The 18482-nt window shown below is 43.4% G+C and overlaps 1 protein-coding gene across 6 annotated transcripts in view; it reads right to left on the reverse strand.

The window, feature by feature from the left end:
- The window catches only part of VWF (von Willebrand factor), a 227597-nt gene that overhangs the window by 178939 nt on the left and 30176 nt on the right, over window positions 1-18482 (reverse strand). For all 6 annotated transcript variants that reach the window (XR_012155350.2, XR_012155349.2, XM_073315040.2 and 3 more), the window contains exons 7-10: window positions 11490-11706; window positions 8509-8631; window positions 4278-4389; window positions 2520-2566 (exon numbers count right to left, since the gene is read on the reverse strand). Coding sequence is in view for 4 of the 6 variants with exons in the window: in XM_073315040.2 (XP_073171141.2) it covers window positions 2520-2566; window positions 4278-4389; window positions 8509-8631; window positions 11490-11706 (499 nt within the window). In the remaining 2 variants the exon portion in view is untranslated. The remainder of the gene's footprint in view (window positions 1-2519; window positions 2567-4277; window positions 4390-8508; window positions 8632-11489; window positions 11707-18482) is intronic.

Here is an 18482-nt window from a genome sequence, read left to right on the forward strand (position 1 = left end):
GGGCCCCAGCAAACATGATATACTAGGGCCAGAATTTCTCTATATGGGCCACACAGGGATCTGCCCACACAGAACAAATTGCAGGCGTGGGGGCCTAAAATGACAAGCCAATATAAAGGGTGAAGGAAGAGGGCTACCTTCACAATATGTACACAGTCTGAACAGACATTTTTATATAAGTGACCACATACACATTAGCTACACGTATCTACCCCCCAGCCTATCCTTAATTAGTTGACTAATGAGTTAGATCTGCTTGCGGAAGGGACCAGAGCAAGCTATTTTTTATTCCCGTTTACTCAGCAGAGCCAATTCAGCTCAAAGAGAGGGAGCTGGATTCTATTCCGCCCTGTGCAGCAGCAGAATTTTAAACAATATTCTAACTGCAGGCCTTTGCTCCACACGTATCGATTCACCTCAGTAATCCCAATAAAGACAAAGGGGCTGCAACCAAAAACAGATTTTGGCCCATGTAATATTTATTACTGATGACAAAGACTGAGCCATAAAGATCGCAGTTTGGGGTTTACACGCCAGGCTGAATTTGCATTTAAAAGCAGTCGCATTTTTCACTTGTGAATTGATAGCATTTGATCTAGAGTCATGAGACACAAACATGGAACCTCGTGGGCCTTTTTTCTTTTTTTAAAGCAGTTACTTTGCACAGTTGTGCTGCACTTGGAGAACTCTCCAATGAACTAGACAAGCAGAGGGCTGGATGGGGACTTTGTGTAGAAGGCCTGCGTGGAATTTCTCATAAAATATGTCTCCCTTCCATTTGCAGTGATTCCACACCTCTCAGATTGTGCTTTTCTCTGAAATTTTGGAGCAACTGCTATTTCCATTTGAAGCAGGGAATATTTTCAGGAAGGGTGGGGCAAGGCAGCTAAGAGGCTTTTCATTGTCCACTTGTAGGTAGGTGTAATTCCCCCCCTTTGATTCTCTCTTGATCTCACCTCTGTCTTTGCCTCTGAGAACTACATGTTTTCCCCATTTTCTGATCTCCCACATCCCCTGAATCCCCCTTCTCTTAGTTCTCCTGCTCTCTCACATCTCAGCACTAGGTAGGTCAGAGCTGCCTGTGGCAATCCCCCTACACACACTCGTGCTAGGGGCAGGAAAGGCAGTACTGCATCAGGCCAGTGCAGGCTTCCTCTTTTTCTGCTGATTGCAGTGCTGGAACTGAAGAAGGGCCCAGAGCAGCAAAATGTACATTTCAGGTCAGGGAAATGGGCTTATGGAGTGAAGTGGGGAGCAGGGACGTTGCTGGAGCAGCCTTATGGCAGGACGTGTGACACTCCATCATCTCCTCCTCCCTGCACACCCTCCAGGATGGATGAGTATTCAGGATGTAAGTATCAGCTACCCATTGCAAACAGCTTGTTCTAGGTGAGTTCAGGAAGAAGAGGAAAAAAGACTGGTGGTCTGCTACCCGCCTGTGTCACCATTAATGGAACACAGTGGCCTACTTGCCTCTCCCCAGCCATGGCTCTAGCTCCTTGAACAGAATACATCACTTATGACCCAAGCCTGCAAATACTACTGAGCAGAGTACCATGCATGGTTCAACTGACTTCTATGACACGTAGTGCTCACTATTGTAAGTAGTCCCATCCAAGTGCTTGCTAAATCAGGCCATTCGTTAAGGCTTGTCTACACGGAGACATTCAGAAAAATTAATCCAAATTGACTCTCTAAATGGATTAGTTAAACTGCATTAAACCCTTATGTGAACACTCTTAGGGTATTTACACTGCAATTAGACACCTGGGGCTGGCCCATGCCACCGGACTTGGACTTGCGGGGCTCGGGCAAAGGGGCTGTATAATTGTGACGTAGACATTTGGACTCAGGCTGGAGCCTGGGCTGCAGAACTCTGCGACTGGGGAGGGTCCCAGAGCTCAGGCTGAGCCTGAATGTCTACATTACAATTAAACAGCCAAGCCCCATGCAGAGTTTAATTGCAGTGTAGACATACCATTATTCAGAAATAAAGTGGCCTTAATTCAGTTTAGCTTGATTGACTTTCAAAGTGAATCAAGCTAAACTGAATTAAGGTCATTTTAATTCTGAATAAGAGTGCCCACACAGGGGGCTTGATGTGATTTAACTAATCCACTTTAAATTCATACTGTTAGTTAATTCAGATTAATTTTCCTGTCCATATGTAGATAAACCCTTAGAAAATTGTTGATACTCAAGTTAGCACAGCAGTTTTCCTTTACCTGAAAGCTACTACTATGAATCTACAGGTCTTTTACAACATGGCAAGAAAAGCAACAGAAAGGGAACTCGTGCTTTTCCCCCTAACAGGTATTTACATTGCCACACACAAGCCCATCTGCACAGCCTGATTTATCTTTTGGACTCCTGGACTCTTGAAATATAACCTTGGTGCTGACTTGCAGCCAGAGCTTGAAACAAGGACAAACCCTGTCTGTGCACTCATCCATGCATGGGACTGACTTAGGCAAGGCTTACATACTTTTGTGGAGCTATAAGCACAAGGGTCAGCATACCTGGGCACTCCTCGTTGCTGCAGATCCAGTTGCCATGTCGACAAATGCTAGGAAATATATTGTTGAAAAGTTAGGGTGCATGATTTCACATCCACGGTGGCATGTCCCAAAACTGTTGAAAGCGGAGCTCCCCCTTCAGAAAAATTAAACCAGTCATACTCCCCCGCACCCCAATACAGCTTAACATATGCATCTTCCATACACACACTCCCTTCAGCTAGCCCCTTGCGAAACACTAGTATTGAAATGTAATAATTGTTTTTCTAAAAGGAATTATTCTGGAGAAGTTCTATGGCTTGTGTTATACAGGAGGTCAGGTGAGATAATCACAATGGTCCCTTCTGGCCTTGGAATCTATGAATCAGTATGGTTATAAAAGTACAAAACTCTTTCTCCTTTTTTTTTTTTTCAAGCCACCTTTTTATTTTAGCTGTAACATGTGTATTCTTCTAAAACCGAATGGTTTAAAAAAAATCCTCAGGGGGTTTCCACTGAAACCCTGGTATGTACAGTCTTAACGATGAATAACCCTTCTTGTGTGTGAGAGGAAGAGAGAGAGAAATAATATTTCTTCCCAGGTCTGTGGATGGGAGTATGGATTCAGTATGAACTCTTGGAGGCAGTAGTAATATAAGACATAGTCAATGCACACCAGTGGCTGTTGCTATTATGCTTGGGCCTATATGGCACAACATCTGCAAGCCCCACAACTTTTAAAAAGAGAATGAATTGGGGTTGGGTGGCTCTCATTTGATCAGTTAGCCCATCCCTTGTACACCTTCTGGAGTGAGTTGAGTTACTTAGGGTGACACAAGCGTGGTTCAATGGCACAGCATTCAGCAAGGGAATATTTAGGCTCAATAGCAGGAAGCATTTTATAAGGATGAAGTCTATTAAACTGGACTAGTCTTCCAAGGGCAGGGAGATTTGGATGATGCTTTCAAACCCAGAGCTGCAGAAGGCCCTAAGGTCATGGGGCTCCATCCCACCAGGGAGAGACTGAGGTGCTAATGTGATGGTCACTGCTCATGCTCCATTGATACATGGGTGTGAGGGGCTGAGTTGCTTCTTGCTGACTGTGGTGTTACGCAGAGCCTCCTGCTTTATTGCACTGTGGCTCTGGCTGGGCCACATATCAGGTTCCCTCTTCTGTTGTCTGACTGGAAAAATCTGCCCAATGTTCCCCATACTCCTAACACACACACCGTTCAGAATATATTTCTCTCACTCCCTTCCTTCTGGCTTGGGTAACACCCGCCCCCCAGAATGGCATTCGGGGTAGATGTGAAAGAAGAAAGTGGCACATTCAATCTAAAGCTATAAAGCTGGAAGGGGCAACATGATGTCTTTGCAAGAAGGAGGGGGCATGAATTTGTCTTAACTGGCCCTTCTCAAAGGACATTTTGAACTAGGTTTATGGGAAGTTAAATAAATGTAGTAAGTCAAAACAAAACTCCGCTGTCCAAAACTAGCTGGGACTGGGAGTCTGCAAGTTTGTGTTATTCAGAAAACAAATATTTTTCCACTGCATGAAAGACTATGACCCCTACACAATTCTGCTAGATCAAATATTGCTGTGAAAATGGAGTTGATTGAGTCTTTGTGAACAGCTTGCTTCTGGGAAGAGGTTGGCACTTCCAAATCTTAGACTGGGGCATTTGCCAAATAAAAGAAAAGGGGGAGGGGGGCAAAACTGAAGAGCAGTACTTATCTAGAGCAGCCTGGATCGTAGCAATTGCACCACATCATCATATTTACCATGAGTTGCAGTCCTGAGAGATAGAGGAGCCAGGAGGATAGCGCATGCCAGAATGTACACAGGAGCACTCGGAGCTGTCAACACAGCTATCACCATTAAGTAGCTTCCCCACTGGATAGATCAGGCAATGGAAAAAACAAAACAAACACACATTAGATCCACTCTTGACACAATTTCATTTGCATTGTTATCCAGGGTCACTCACAGAACCAACTAAAAAGGGCTGGGACTGTCCAAAGAACCTCATGCGAATTGATGAGTTTCATTCAGATGCTGCTTCTGCCTGTGAACATGCTGAATTGTGCATTTCTGGAAGCCCCGTAGACATCCCATTTAAGCAACTCTGCACAATCAATCACCGGGGGGGTGGACTCAAGCCAGAACCCTACTTCCAGCCACCTCTAAGGTTAGAGTGTGGGAGATGTGGAAGAGGACTGAAATCCAAGACCAAACCTGGACCTGAATGTTCATGATCAGGGCTCGTCTGGAACTGTAGTCTAAACATAACAGGCCATGGGCCCATATGTATGGTCACCAGTGGGGATAGATCCCAGGACCAAGGTCACAAGTCCTTATCAGAACTACATATATCAAAGGGTTTCAATGGGGAAGGGGGGGGGATAGGAGTCAATAGGTGAGTAAAAGCATGTAGTGACAGCTGAGGAGAGATGAGTGAGACGGGAGCTGGAGGAGCAAACAGCAAACCAGCAGGAAAAACAGAGAGCCTGCATGGTGGCTGTCCAGCCAGCACGCTTTAAGCAGCTGCAGTTTTGCTGGCTGGCCAAGATGGAAGCTGCAGCTGTCTTGGCCAGCAAGCAGTAGAAGGAAGCTGCGTTCCACAAACAGGCCTGTGAGAGGAACAAATGTCAAGCTGCTGAGTTAAATCATTCCTCCTTCACTCATGCAGAAAAATCAGGAATGAGCGGGTTATGTCCCCAGTAACTCCTTTAAGGACTATTGTGCCCATATTACAGGTGGATAAACTGAAGCACAGACAAGTTAAATGATTTGTCCCAGGTCACACAATGAGCCAATGGAATAGCCAGGAATGGAGCAAAGGGTTCCTAGCTTTCAGAGACCCAGGCTCACAACTAGAAGATACCCCTTCCCTATATTTACTTCTGAGAAGTCCATCCCAGTGAGAAATTAAACTGGGATCTATGCATTTAAAAGCAGCAGGGCTCTCCAAGGAGAACATGGAAAGTCTGTATTTTCTTGGCAAAAACAGCTAAATATTAAACATTAAAACAACTGTGTGGTGCCCAAGTTGAACTGGCTCCTTTTTCTCTTGGAGCACAGGCTGGACTGGAGCAGGGAGGAAAAAGCTGGTAAAATCTCCTCAAGTCCCATCATAAGAAGATTCCCCGTTTACTTGGTCAGATCCTTCTTGGATGCGGCATGTTATGAAACTCAGGTGAAATTCTCCATCACTAACACACTGCACTGAAGCCATAGAACACATTTTGAAGTATTTCTTCCTTTTCTCTCCCTGACACTCATGTAGTTACCTTCTTGCTTCCCTTTGCCATTCCCTCCCTCCACAGCATCCTCTGTAGTGCCCTTCCCATCCTCCTCTTACAGCTCCATTTCTCTGCTCTCTCCCCTCACACGTCTCCTGACCTGAGGTGACCGGAGCAGCTACCATAGAACCTCAGTTACCAACACCAGGGTTACAATCTGACCACACACTTCATTTGGAACCGGAAGTACACAATCAGGCAGCAGAGACTTAAAAAAAAAATACTGTACAGTACAGTACTGTGTTAAACATAAACTACTAAAAAATAAAGGGAAAGGTTTTTTTAAAATTGACAGGTTAAGGAAACTGTTTCTGTGCTTGTTTCATTTAAATTCAGATGGTTAAAAGCAGCCTTTTTCTTCTGCATAGTAAAGTTTCAAAGCTGTATTCAGTTAATGTTCAGTTGTAAATGTTTGAAAGAACAACCGTAACTTTTTATTCAGAGTTACGAACAACCTCTGCTCTCGAGCTGTTCGTAACTCTGAGGTTCTACTATATTTGAAACAACCAGCTGTGAAGCAGGGTAGCAGCAGTACTTCACAGCTAATTAATTCCACTCTCTTGGCTCTTCCCTACCCTGTCCAGATTGTGAGGCGATGGGAGTGAGGTGAAATCAGTCAGCTCTGAAGCAGTTTTGCTATAATATTCCAGTTTCCATTAGCTGTCTTGTTAACACCGCTATGCAGGTATAAGCTATTTTGTGAGGCAAAGCCGGGCAGCGGATAGAGTCAGCAGTGCCTGTTGTTCTAAAGGAATAGCCTAATCCAAACTCTGCTTTGGAGGAACCCATCCAAGCAGTAACCAGGCTGTTCTGCTTAGTGTTTATAACCGGATGTGATCAAGCATATTCAGTGCCCTGTTCTTTCAATCATCCAACTCCTGTTTCTCCACTTGCAGCCTGGACACCTCTCATCCAAGGTTAAGGTATACATCTACAGTACAGAATTATGTGAACCTAAGATACATTGACATACAGCCACCATAGTAATTAAATAGCTTTTGCATGGCCACACTGTACTCCTTATGTCAGCAGCGCGGAGCCTCACCAGGAGCACTTGCACCAATTTAACTGTCAGCGCAGGGCTTTGTGGGAAGGCTTCTGAAAGCCAGCAACAGTGAACATAAGCAACACAGTGTCTACACTGACACTGCATTGACTTAACTATGTCAACCTAAGCTCTATGCCTCTCAGAGAGATGGAGTTAAGTCAGCATAATGGGCGAGTTACATCAGTGGGAGCGACATTTTAGTGTAGACGCTGGCAGAGTTACATCGACGTAAGCCACCTTGAGTCGATCTAACACTATAGTATAGACCAGGCCCAAGAATGCTTTGATAACCTGCTGCAGCACATCATCATTTGGGTTTCTTACACAGTTGTCTTTATAATTGTACAAGCCACTTTGCAGACAAGATGAAAAGTTCAGGAGCATTGCTGCTGCAGGCAAAGGGCGCTGAGCAGTGTTCACCCCAAGTACCGGCAAAAGGCATATACACTTGCTATTGGACACCAAGGAAGATGTGCAGATCTGAAAGGCTAACTCCTTACAAAATGAACTATACTGGGGCTTTACAGACACAACGCTTGACCAGGGGGAGGAAGGAAAGGGGTGAGGTTGAGCAGCAGGAGTTCATAGATTCATAAATTCTAAGACCAGAAGGGGCATTGTGATCATCTAGTCTGACCTCCTCTATAACATGGACCATAGGACTTTGCCTGTTAATTCACTGGCCCATAGACACATTCAAGTTCCCCCACCCTGCCACCTCCCATTGGTACCTACCCAGGGCATACCCTGCACTGACAGGATACACAAGAAACTAATAAGAACAACTGTGAGGTGTAAATAGCAGTAAAGACCAATTTAGAATGGAATGTTGATGGCACACACACACACACACACACACACACCCTCCACTCCCCTCTAGCATTGTTGCCAAGCCCCTGCTGTGAAACCAAAGGCATGCTTTCCGCATGTTAAAGCTCACTCAGTTACATGAGGTATCTAGTAAATTACTAGAAAGACTTAAACACACATCTTTGTACACGTCCGTGAAGTCAACACTATAAACATGAACTACAAGACTATTCCCATTAGAGAAGCAAGAGGAGGGAGAACATGGTTTCTGCAGCCGCAGTGATAGGCATATTAGAGGAAGAGAGAAAAAAACACATAGACCAAATTCTGCTCAGCTTAACCATGCAAGTAGCCCCGTTGAATTCAATGAGATAATTTGTATGAATGAGGCAGTAAAAAGAATTCACCCCATAGGTTTAAATCACTAAGGATCCTCCTGGACGAAATGTAAAATATTTCCCCTTTTTGCTTTAATAACCGCCCTCAGTAGAATCTTCTCATCTTCTGCTTCTGAGATGTGGACTCCTCTAACCTGAAGTAATTCAGAAGAAATCTGTATGTTGGTAGGCATCACATGGTGCAACCCCTGGCCTGGAAGGAGTTCCTGCTGCACTAACTGGTGCTGATCTTCACAAAGACCTTTATTTTTTTAATTGAACTTAAATAGAAGTCCTTTCATAGAGCAAGCATACAGGCAGTATAGAAACTGACCTATTCTAGAGCGCACACAAACAAAGCGAAGTGCTGATTTCAGGAACATTTGAAGACAGACACTGGTTTTCTTCTTCTCGTAAAATAGGTAACATCATTGCCAAATGTTTCTCTGAGTAAATAAATCAGTAAATAAATTACCAGGGCAGCTGCAGCCATCAGCACATTGTCCTTGACAAACTTCATTGATATTCAGACTCTGGCAGGTTTTGACACAAGGAGATACACACTCCTTATACACCATGCCAACTGGACATCTTGGCCCTGAAACAATTAAACGAAATTAGAAATACATATCCCTTAATAGCTGTTAATCTCTTTAATTATCGTAGAACAAATGACCAGGGTCAGAGATAAGGTCAGATCCTCTCTGATCAATGATTTCATTTTCGGGAACAAAATATTTAATAGATGTTAATTTTGTTGCTTAATTTGACAGTTGCATCTGCCACTCTGTTCTATACAAGAACAAGACCTCTGTGAAAGCTTGAAAGCTTATATATTTCAGCAACAGAAGTTGGTCCACTAAAGACATTACCTCATCCACCTTGTCACTTTGGTCTGTAGACATGTTTAAAGGTTAAAAAAAAAAAATTTTTTTTTTCCACAAATCACATATCATCCACAGAAAGAAAGCAAATTACGTGACAATAATTCTGAGTGGAATCTGTGTGATCCATTACTGAGTAAAGCCCTGCAAGGATATCTAGCTGCTTCCGATGCAGAAATAGATTATTTGCCTCCTAAAGACCCTCACAGTTGTACAGCTCATTCACTGTGTCACACTGATGTCTTTTATTGCCAGGGAGAAGCGAATCAGGTGTGGGACCTAGAAATCCCTAAATATATCCTGGAGCTGGATCAGCCTTAAAGTGCATGGGTTCATCTACGCACTTAACTCCTCGGCTTCTTTTAACAACAATCATCAAACTTCCAGTGAATTCTGCTTCCCAATGACTTTATTCATGGGACACACATAGCTTAGCAGAGACAAATTTACCCAGAATGCTGGTATTAAAGGGCCCTCTGGTGACAACCACATCGACTGATTTGCACGGACAACACCACACCATGCAAGCAGAGTTTCTTTGCTGGCAAGATGCCTCAGTAACAGCTAACACAAAAGAAAGCAATGCCCTCATGTTAGGATTAGGGCACAGAGTAGTCTCTTTCCGAGCGGACCATACGCCTCACAGGCCTCAGGTCTCTAGGAAGCAGTGTAAGGTCCTCATCAGCAGAAAAAAAAATAAATCTAAGCTTGTCATGATAGATACGACCATATCCTTCAATATCCTGGCCATGGTGTAATTAAGATAAAATTTACTGAGGCTACGTCGACGCTGCGCACCTTATAGTGGCACAGCTGTGTCGCTACAGTCGTGCCGCTGTCAGGTACGCAGTGGAGCTTCTCTTTGTCAGCAGGAAAGAGCTCTCCCGCCAACAAAATTAATCTGCCCCCAGTGAGAAGCGCTAGCTTAGTCAGCAGGAGAGTGTCTCTCGTCGACAAGGTGCAGTCTACGCCAGCACTTTTCGTCCGTAAAACTTTAGTCTGCCGGGGCTGTGGTTTTTTTTCATACCCCTGACCGACAAAAGCGCAGCATAGACAAAACCTGGGTTAAGTTTAACACCTTCGGGGTTCATTGTATTAAAAATGCAATTGTGTATTTGTTATTGGGAATCGTATGTAATTTCCCTACGAGACTGACTAATGCAATTTCTGGGAAGACAAATGACTCAGCGGTTGTCCCATCCTTTTGAAGCTGTGCCTTGAGAACAACCCATTGTCCGCTAATTACCTGCTCCTGGAAACTCCAGAGCAAAGACCCATAAAGGGTAGGCTAAAACTTTTCACGAGTGTGCTAGTTCTAAGCTGAGGCTGTTATGGACTTGCGATCAAGAAGAGACTCTGTGGTGGGCTTTGAAGGACTAATCACCTGCCACAGCCCTTGTTGGAGTTGAGGTGATCTCTGGTAAGCTTATTAGCATACGTGTAGCTTCTTTTATTGGTTTTAATAATTTCTCAGCAGTGCTTGTACTGTAAGAATAAAATGTGCTTGCATAGAAAGAGCTGCCTGGTAAATCATATCTATGGCCAGTTACACCGTTATTAGTCTCTGAAGAGCAAGCAAGCAGGCCTGCTTCGGCAGACTGACTACTGGTGAATTCACAGTAGAATCAGGGAGGTATTCAGTCTGGGTCAGAAGGGAGAGAGATGGAGGTCTCCACCCAACAGGGTGGGTGTCTTTGCTGGGCCAGATATGGGGAGTACAGGTGCAGTGGCCTAAACTGTGACACTTATCTCCTCCCACAAAGAGTAAACAAGGGAAAACAAATGAAATGCTGCTGATCTGTGGGATTGACTAAAACCACAAATGAAAATAAACCTCCCTTCCCAACAGGATGGAGAATGGTTCTGGCCCTCCCCACTGGCAAACCAGGGGCTTGATTTTCCCTGCCCCACACCTTGTGTAGTTATTTCTGTCAGTGCAAGGAGAGTGTAACGTGGCTGTAACACACCACCAGATCAGAATGGCAGCATCTTACACACAGTTTGTACTGGTAGTAAAAAGTGTACTAGTGTTGCAGGGCAACAGGGAGACTCATACCCCAAGGAAGTACGACTGCCTCATTTATTAGCCCATCTCCCCTGACTGGCAGCTCAAACAGATGTTCTGGAAGAGGGCAGGTTCTCATCTCTTCCTCCCACTCTCTGCCCTCACAGACTTTTAGCCACTTCTTTGACCTGCTGGGTATTGGGTATGAACACCCTGTCACCTGTCCCTAATGAAAGTGTACTTCCCTGGTCAAAATAGGGTGATCATGTCTTCAGTCACATCTTATTCTGGAAGCTTATTCGCAGAGTTAGAAATCAAGCCACCTCATCCCACAGCTCATGGCTGGCAGCACTCTACTGATAAGGGAGCCACATCATGGCCAGACACTCCCGTAGGAGTAGATACAAGCTAGTAAAGAACAAGCCAACAAAATAATCTTGCTTGATAAACTAGGACAGGCGTGAAAGCTTTTTCTGACTGACCCTCTCAACTGCAATGTATAGATCTGTGAGTTAAGCAATAATAGCCTTAAAGGGAAGCTTTGGAATCGTAATGATATGGACTTACTACACGAGCTGTCGTTGGGCCAGCCATCCACAATCACTCCTTGCTGAGCACAGCTCCTGGCATACTCAAGGAAAGTTGGACAGTGACAGTGCATGTCCTGAGCACATCTGCACATGTCTTCTTCACAGAGACCAATGAATACCTCTGGATCAACTCGATGGTGGCATTTGGAGAATACTGAAGACGTCCTTAGCAGCTGGCACCTTTCCATGACATCCTCCATAATTAGAACAAGTGAGGGGGAAAAAAATCAAAATATTGTTACAAACTGTTTAGATCAGTGTTCCTCAACCAGTGGGTCATGATCTGTAGGGGAGCAGTATGAAAGACAATCTGGGGGATTGTGGGGCTTTGAAAATTTTAATATAATCTAAAGCAAAAGAAATCTCACTCCTCTACCACACACACACAGTTACCCTTCAAAGTCAAGTATTAGAGTTGTAGTGACATAAATTTTAGGGCCAGACAGGACAACCTGATCATCTAGTCTTACCTGCTATACATCACAGGCCAATAAGCACCACCCAGCCACCTCCAGACCAAGCCCAACAACCAGAATTATACCAAATTATTACATCCCTCAGGAGACAAACTATTATGTAGCAAAGGCAGAGAACAGAAAGGACCAATGTGGTACCTATGTTAACCTCTCGACACGCACATACACACACACAAATACATTATATCAAAGACAACAATAAGTCTAATATTGTATTGCTCAATTCTAATATTTCTATCTATACCCTATTTTTTCACTCCAGGATTAGAAGATGAGTAAGTGTCACAGAAGTCATGGGAGTTACTCTGACCCTTGAATTTCCATACCAACATTTGACATAATGGCTGCGAGCTAACTGATTTTATATATAAAGTAAAATATAGGTATATGCCAGGAAGCAATAAATAAATAGTTACTCTGAGTCTGATGTAGTTAAATGTTTAGCTGCTGGTAGTAGGAGAGAGATTAATTTAAACTGTTCAAGACGTTCCAAGGACTTTGTTTGACAAATTATAGCTGATTTTTTCCTTCTTCTGATGTATCTTGTCAATGCATCAATATAGTTAATTATGATAGAGGTCTATAAAATCATGACTGGTGTGGAGAAAGTAAATAAGGAAGTGTTATTTACTCCTTCTCATAACACAAGAACTAGGGCCACAAAATGAAATTAATAGGCAGCAGGTTTAAAACAAACAAAAGGAAGCATTTTTTCCACACAACGCACAGTCAACCTGTGGAACTCCTTACCAGAGAATGTTGTGAAGGCCAAGACTATAACAGAGTTCAAAAAAGAACTAGATAAGTTCATGGAGGATAGGTCCATCAATTACTATTAGCCAGGATGGGCAGGGATGGTGTCCCAAGCCTGTTTGCCAGAAGCTGGGAATGAGTGACAGGGGATGGATTACTTGATGATCATTCCCTCTGGGGCACCTGGCATTGGCCGCTGTCAGAAAACAGGATACTGGGCTAGATGGACCTTTGGTCTGACCCAGTATGGGTGTTCTTTTGTTCTTATGATTAATAAGCACAGAATTTGCAACATCCAGCAGAAAAGTAATACAGATGTGGAAGCGAATGATTCCCCAAAACCCCATTTTCCGAATCACTGTGAGTTTGTAACTAATCTTTGGCCACTTCAGAACACTCACTTGTAACTATGCTGCACACTATGCCCCCTCAAATGTTCACAATGATTGCAGGATAAGAAAAATCCTGTAGCTCCAAAGGCCTTTCCCCCTACTATTGGAGCTAAAGGAGACTATCACTGTTTTACACCGGCACAAGCTGCTCTTTGTGGATGAAGACGTGTACCTGCATGCAGAAACTTGCAGAACTGAGGTGGTTACACTGTGCTGCACAAGTTGAGAGCACCAGGGATTGACAATGTCTGTGCCCTGCCTTATAAATAAGCCATTCCTTTTTCTCAAACTAGACACAAGTACTGTCTTTTCTCTATCAGGAGGGACATTATTCAGCCTAATATACATGCTGGAGCAGTTCTGATTCCATTCTGTAAAGGGCAGTAATTAGAACTGACAGTGTAGGGGCCACATGCCAAGTATCAGAGCTGAAGTCAGGAACCAGGAGCAGGGTAGGAGCAAGAGTGATCAACAGCTGCTAGGCTGAAGCACTGAGCAACCAGTAACTGCTGCTGCTGAGCTTAAAAGCAAGCCTGCTGCCTCCCTTCAGCCAATCAGGCAGTTCTACACAATGCAGCTGAGCTCATTAATCTGCCTGGAGGTTGGGTTTGGCCAATCCTCAAACGCAGCAGAAGGGGCTCAATCCTGACAGACAGACACCAACAATTCCCAATGGTGGTAACTTGTGATATTTCAGAATTTGTTTTCATGCCACGCTGGAACAAAAATAAAACCTTTTAGAGGTTTTCACAAAAGCCTGTGTGTCGAAGACCCAGGTTCCAGTCTCTACTCTGCCTGATTCAGAGTAGAGTTTTTCCTCCCAAATTGTTCTCCATCAGGCAGAGTAGGGACTTAAATCAGTCCTCTCACAATAGTGCCGTAATCACCCAGCAATAGAGAATCTCTTTGCTCTCTTTTCAACCTTCCTGACAAACATTTAATGGAAACTGATATGTCCCCACAAAACATTTCAGCTTCCTAAAACAGCATATTTTGCCAAAATGAAATTTCAGAACATTTTCACTGACCACCTCCAGCAGTAGGACACACTGATCAGTTCACTATTATTTAATCACTATCCTTACCTCAGTTTAATAGAATATAAATTATTTTCTTTTTGAATGTAGTTCAGTGTAAAGATGTAAGGAGTTGACGGTATTGTTCCATGAGAAATTTAAAAGGCCACTGATTTAATGTGTTGGTAAATTACTTGTGATTGGAGAGGGGATGAAGCCATAACATTTAGACCTGGATTTTGAATCCCCTCCTCCAGTTTCAGAAATGTTCAGCTGCCAGGGTATAGTTCAGCTACCTGCAAAATTTAGGTCTGGACCCCAGTTTGGATTCTAAACAACCCTCGAGGCTGGAAAAGTTTGGATCCCAGAATTTTAACCAAGTTACATTTCTATGATCTGTTGCTACAGTGTATTGCTATAGATTTGTGGAGTTTAAGCCTGAATGGAAAAGAATCTCTGCAAATGTTTCATAGGACATTGCCAATTTGCCAAAAGATCAATTTGTTTATTTTGTACATTTGACAACACACCACGTATAGTCAGTTTCACTGGTTTCCACTCTACCATTAATTAGTTTCAGACATATTTTGAAAGGTGGCCGCTGATTCTGGGTGATTAGCGTGAGATGCCACAGACCTGATTTTTAGAAATGCTGAGCCACAAAACTTCACCTGGAGTTTTGGGTGCCCAGCACCTCTGAAAAATCAGGCCCAAGGCATCCCACTTTGGAGACCCAAATCAATGCCACTCGAAAATTCTGGCATTACTCAGTTCCTCCTGATGTTTTTATGGCTCTTTCACATAGCAACAGCGGGAGAAAATAAAAATATAGAAAACTGATTGTAAAACCACAAAAAAAAAATTACAGGGATATTTAGGAACAAATGTAGGATCTGACACTACTTTATTTTTAGGTTTTTGTAATTCATCTGATTTCAAGTTGACAGTGTCATTTTAAATGTGATTGGTAGCACCATGGCATGGATGATTCTTTGTGAACATAACTTGCCAACTTCTCTTCTCCCCTAATCCCACCGCGCAAAATTGTCAGTGGAATTTTATACATTCTTCTGATTTCTTTTGCACTGCATTTCTGTTGCTCTCTGAATCACAGAATATCAGGGTTGGAAGGGATCTCAGGAGGTCAGTGCCGTAGGTCTGAATTGCATAACAAAGAAAAATTGCATTAAATAGATAGTACTAAAAAATAATCTTTAAGGCAGAGTAAAGCATTTTAACATGAAAAGAATGACCTCTATTTCCTTTATGTTTGAAATCTATTGTGAACAGAAAGAAAATATGGTCTATATATCATCATCTGGGAGGGATATGCTTTGGGGGGGGGGTCTATTGTTTCTAGACTTTCATTTTATTTGGTTTTCTCATGGTTCCCCTATCAAATGAAGAATGTTAAAAAGGTCTGCCTGATTATAAGCTCTCTGAAGCAGAAACCGGTCACGTTAGGTGCCTTCTACACCTTTGAGTATGGTATAAATAATACACAACTTACCACACTGACTCAGCCAAGCTTTCTCCCACACGCTGCAGGAGCCTGTATGAGACACCCGTGTAAGAGAGAGACAGGACTACTGTAACTCCTTGACTTCACTGGAGTTCATCTTGATTTATACCATTGTAAATTAGAGGGAAATCAGGCGCACAAGCTATATACTTCTCCATTTGCCTTCCAAGGTCTTGAGATAAACAAGATTCACTTCAGCACTGGCTCTCTTTGTTGTATACAGAGAATACTCAACCTTATGCATCTTATCTTGTTCCCATTGAAGTCAATGGCAAAATTATCTGGTTATTAGGGCTCTATTTATAGCTATATTACTCTAGCATTAGACAAGGACACCATGAAAGATAGCCCCCGAGTACTATTTCTAAGGGAAAGTAAAATCTTGAAAGTGAGGATCACATTTAAGAATGTATAAAGACCTTTTACCACTCTAAAAAAGCAGACCTCTCTTCCTGCAAGAGTTTTGCTGCAAAGCCACTTCTTTCCTCCATCTGTATTATAAATACAGCTGTGTTGGGTCACTCCATTATACAACAGTTTGGTTTCGTCTGTGAACATAGAACTAAGCTGTTATTACTATGTTAAGGGAACCGTGACACAACTCTTAGGATAAAGGACACAAACTGAGCACTGGGGTAAAAGTGGATATAATTTCTTACTGGCTTACATTAAGGCTGAATTTCATGCTAGAGGTCCAGCTCCTTTAAAAAAAAAAAAAAAAACCTCTATGATACAGCTGAGCTACAACCTTGTTCTAACTGCGCACCTCCTGGTTGTGTAACTGCAATGCAGGCAGGACCTTCGTGACCTAGGCATAAGACAACTATTATGATGATGATGATGTTTAGTACAGTAGTGCCTAAAGACCAAACAAGAATGGGGCCCCATTGTGCTAGGCACCGCACAAACACAGAGTAATAGTGTCAAAATCTAGTCCCTTGTACAACTTCCCAACCTCATGTCCAAGGATCAGTCTCTCCCATACCTTGTCTCCTCCAATGTTCCACCCTCTCCACGTTTCCAGCAATGCCATCCTTTGTGCCCCATTCAGTTCCTTCTCCCAGTAACCCCTCCTTACACCTTCCATCCATGGGATGACCCCCTTACCCAGGTTGCCAGCCCATCATTCCCTCCTCATTTAATCCTTCCTAAAATCCCACTCTTTCCTCAATGCCCACAAGCAGTGAGCTGTACACCACAAATAAAATATTCACCTTTGTTAACTCCCTTTCTGGATTTCCCAGCATGTCCTGTCTTTCATGTGTCTGGGTTTTTAAAAGTAAGTTCAAAGAGGCAGGAACTATCTATGTTCTGTACAGTACAATGCAGAGCTTATCATTTATACCAAGAACATAAATAATTACAATTTTCTCCTGTGACAGTCTATCTATTAGGGCTGGTTGGGAATTTTCTCTCTAAATGAATTTTTGTCAGAAAATTTCCACAAAATTAAATTTTCGGCTGGACAGAGATTCCAATTTTCGCTCAGCTCTAATATCTACACTACAAATACAACTGAGTCAGGAGGAGCAGTTAAACACAGTTCTCTGATGACTCAGTTTACAACACAGCTTCAGTTGGCAGTGTGGACGGCTACTGCTGATTTCTGTAACCAGGCTAAAACCCGGTCTGTATGAACCGGGTCATTAACATGGCTACAGATCATCATTAAACACAATTAGCCAAATGCACACATACTGCAAACTGCAAGAAGTACAGGGGCAAGCTATGTCCCTTGCATCTATTGTAGTGGTAGCATGGCTTAGGTCTGGGAGGCTTGCTTTATACAGACATTTGTTATGCAGCTATTGTATGACTGAGCACAATTACTTACATGACAAACTTTTTTGGACATCAAAAACCATCAAAGGAGAGACAATATGTTTTCCTCTACCTTAACAATTGTTAGGAAATGGATTAAATCATAAGACAGTGTATGAATTAACCTCAGCCTGTGATCGCATTTACTTATCCATCCCTAGAGTCAGCTGATAGGTCATCACCACACGATGGTACTTCATTTTCTAGGTGACGGAGATCATCACCCCAATACAGTGGTTAAAGTAGATGAAGAGAGGCTGGGGAGATAACCAGGTTTAGAAGCCATCATCAGAGGTCTGGGTTTTATGAGACGCTGCAGTGTTGCTTCCTCTTGTACTGCAGCAAGAGGAAGAGAATGGGGACCAGGGAATACATGTGTCTGAAGGGAGTTCAAGTCTCCAGGCAGAGCTGTAGCCATCCAAGCAAAAGCGTGTGCAGGTGTGCATGGGTGAAGCCAGCATATTGCTGGTGCTTCCCATCCCCATTTTCTAGCATGATAGAGAATGTGACCAGGGAGGAGAATCTGCACAGATGCACAAAACGCAGGTAAAGATGGGGGCTCAGAGGGATCCTTCCATGGAACATTGTCAAATGGAGGGAACTGCACAATTTAAAGACATGTCAAGACAGAGATTTTATGCAAAAATCGACAGAGCTGACATGGGGTGGGGAGAGGGCTGTCTCCCTGGAGCAGAGAGGAAGGCAACAAGAATTCTCTCTGTTCCCTTCTCCAGTGGAGGAGAAAGGCAGAGAGCAGGCAGGACTGACCTTCCTTTGGAGGAGAGGAGGTGTATAGGGGTGTCACAGCCAGGATACTACTTCTTCCCCCATCAGTTGCTGTTTCACACACTGGCAGGAAAGGTTAGGAGCCCCAGAAATAATGCAACTTTAGCTTCCCACTTCAGCTTCTCCAGCCTGGGGAGTGTTCACCTCACTAGCCAGAGCAGAAGGGAAAATCTGGGAAAGCAGGGGGAGCTGTCCTACCCCAAC

This window comes from Lepidochelys kempii, chromosome 1 (genome assembly GCF_965140285.1).
Source record: "Lepidochelys kempii isolate rLepKem1 chromosome 1, rLepKem1.hap1, whole genome shotgun sequence".
Taxonomy (NCBI): Eukaryota; Metazoa; Chordata; order Testudines; family Cheloniidae; genus Lepidochelys; species Lepidochelys kempii.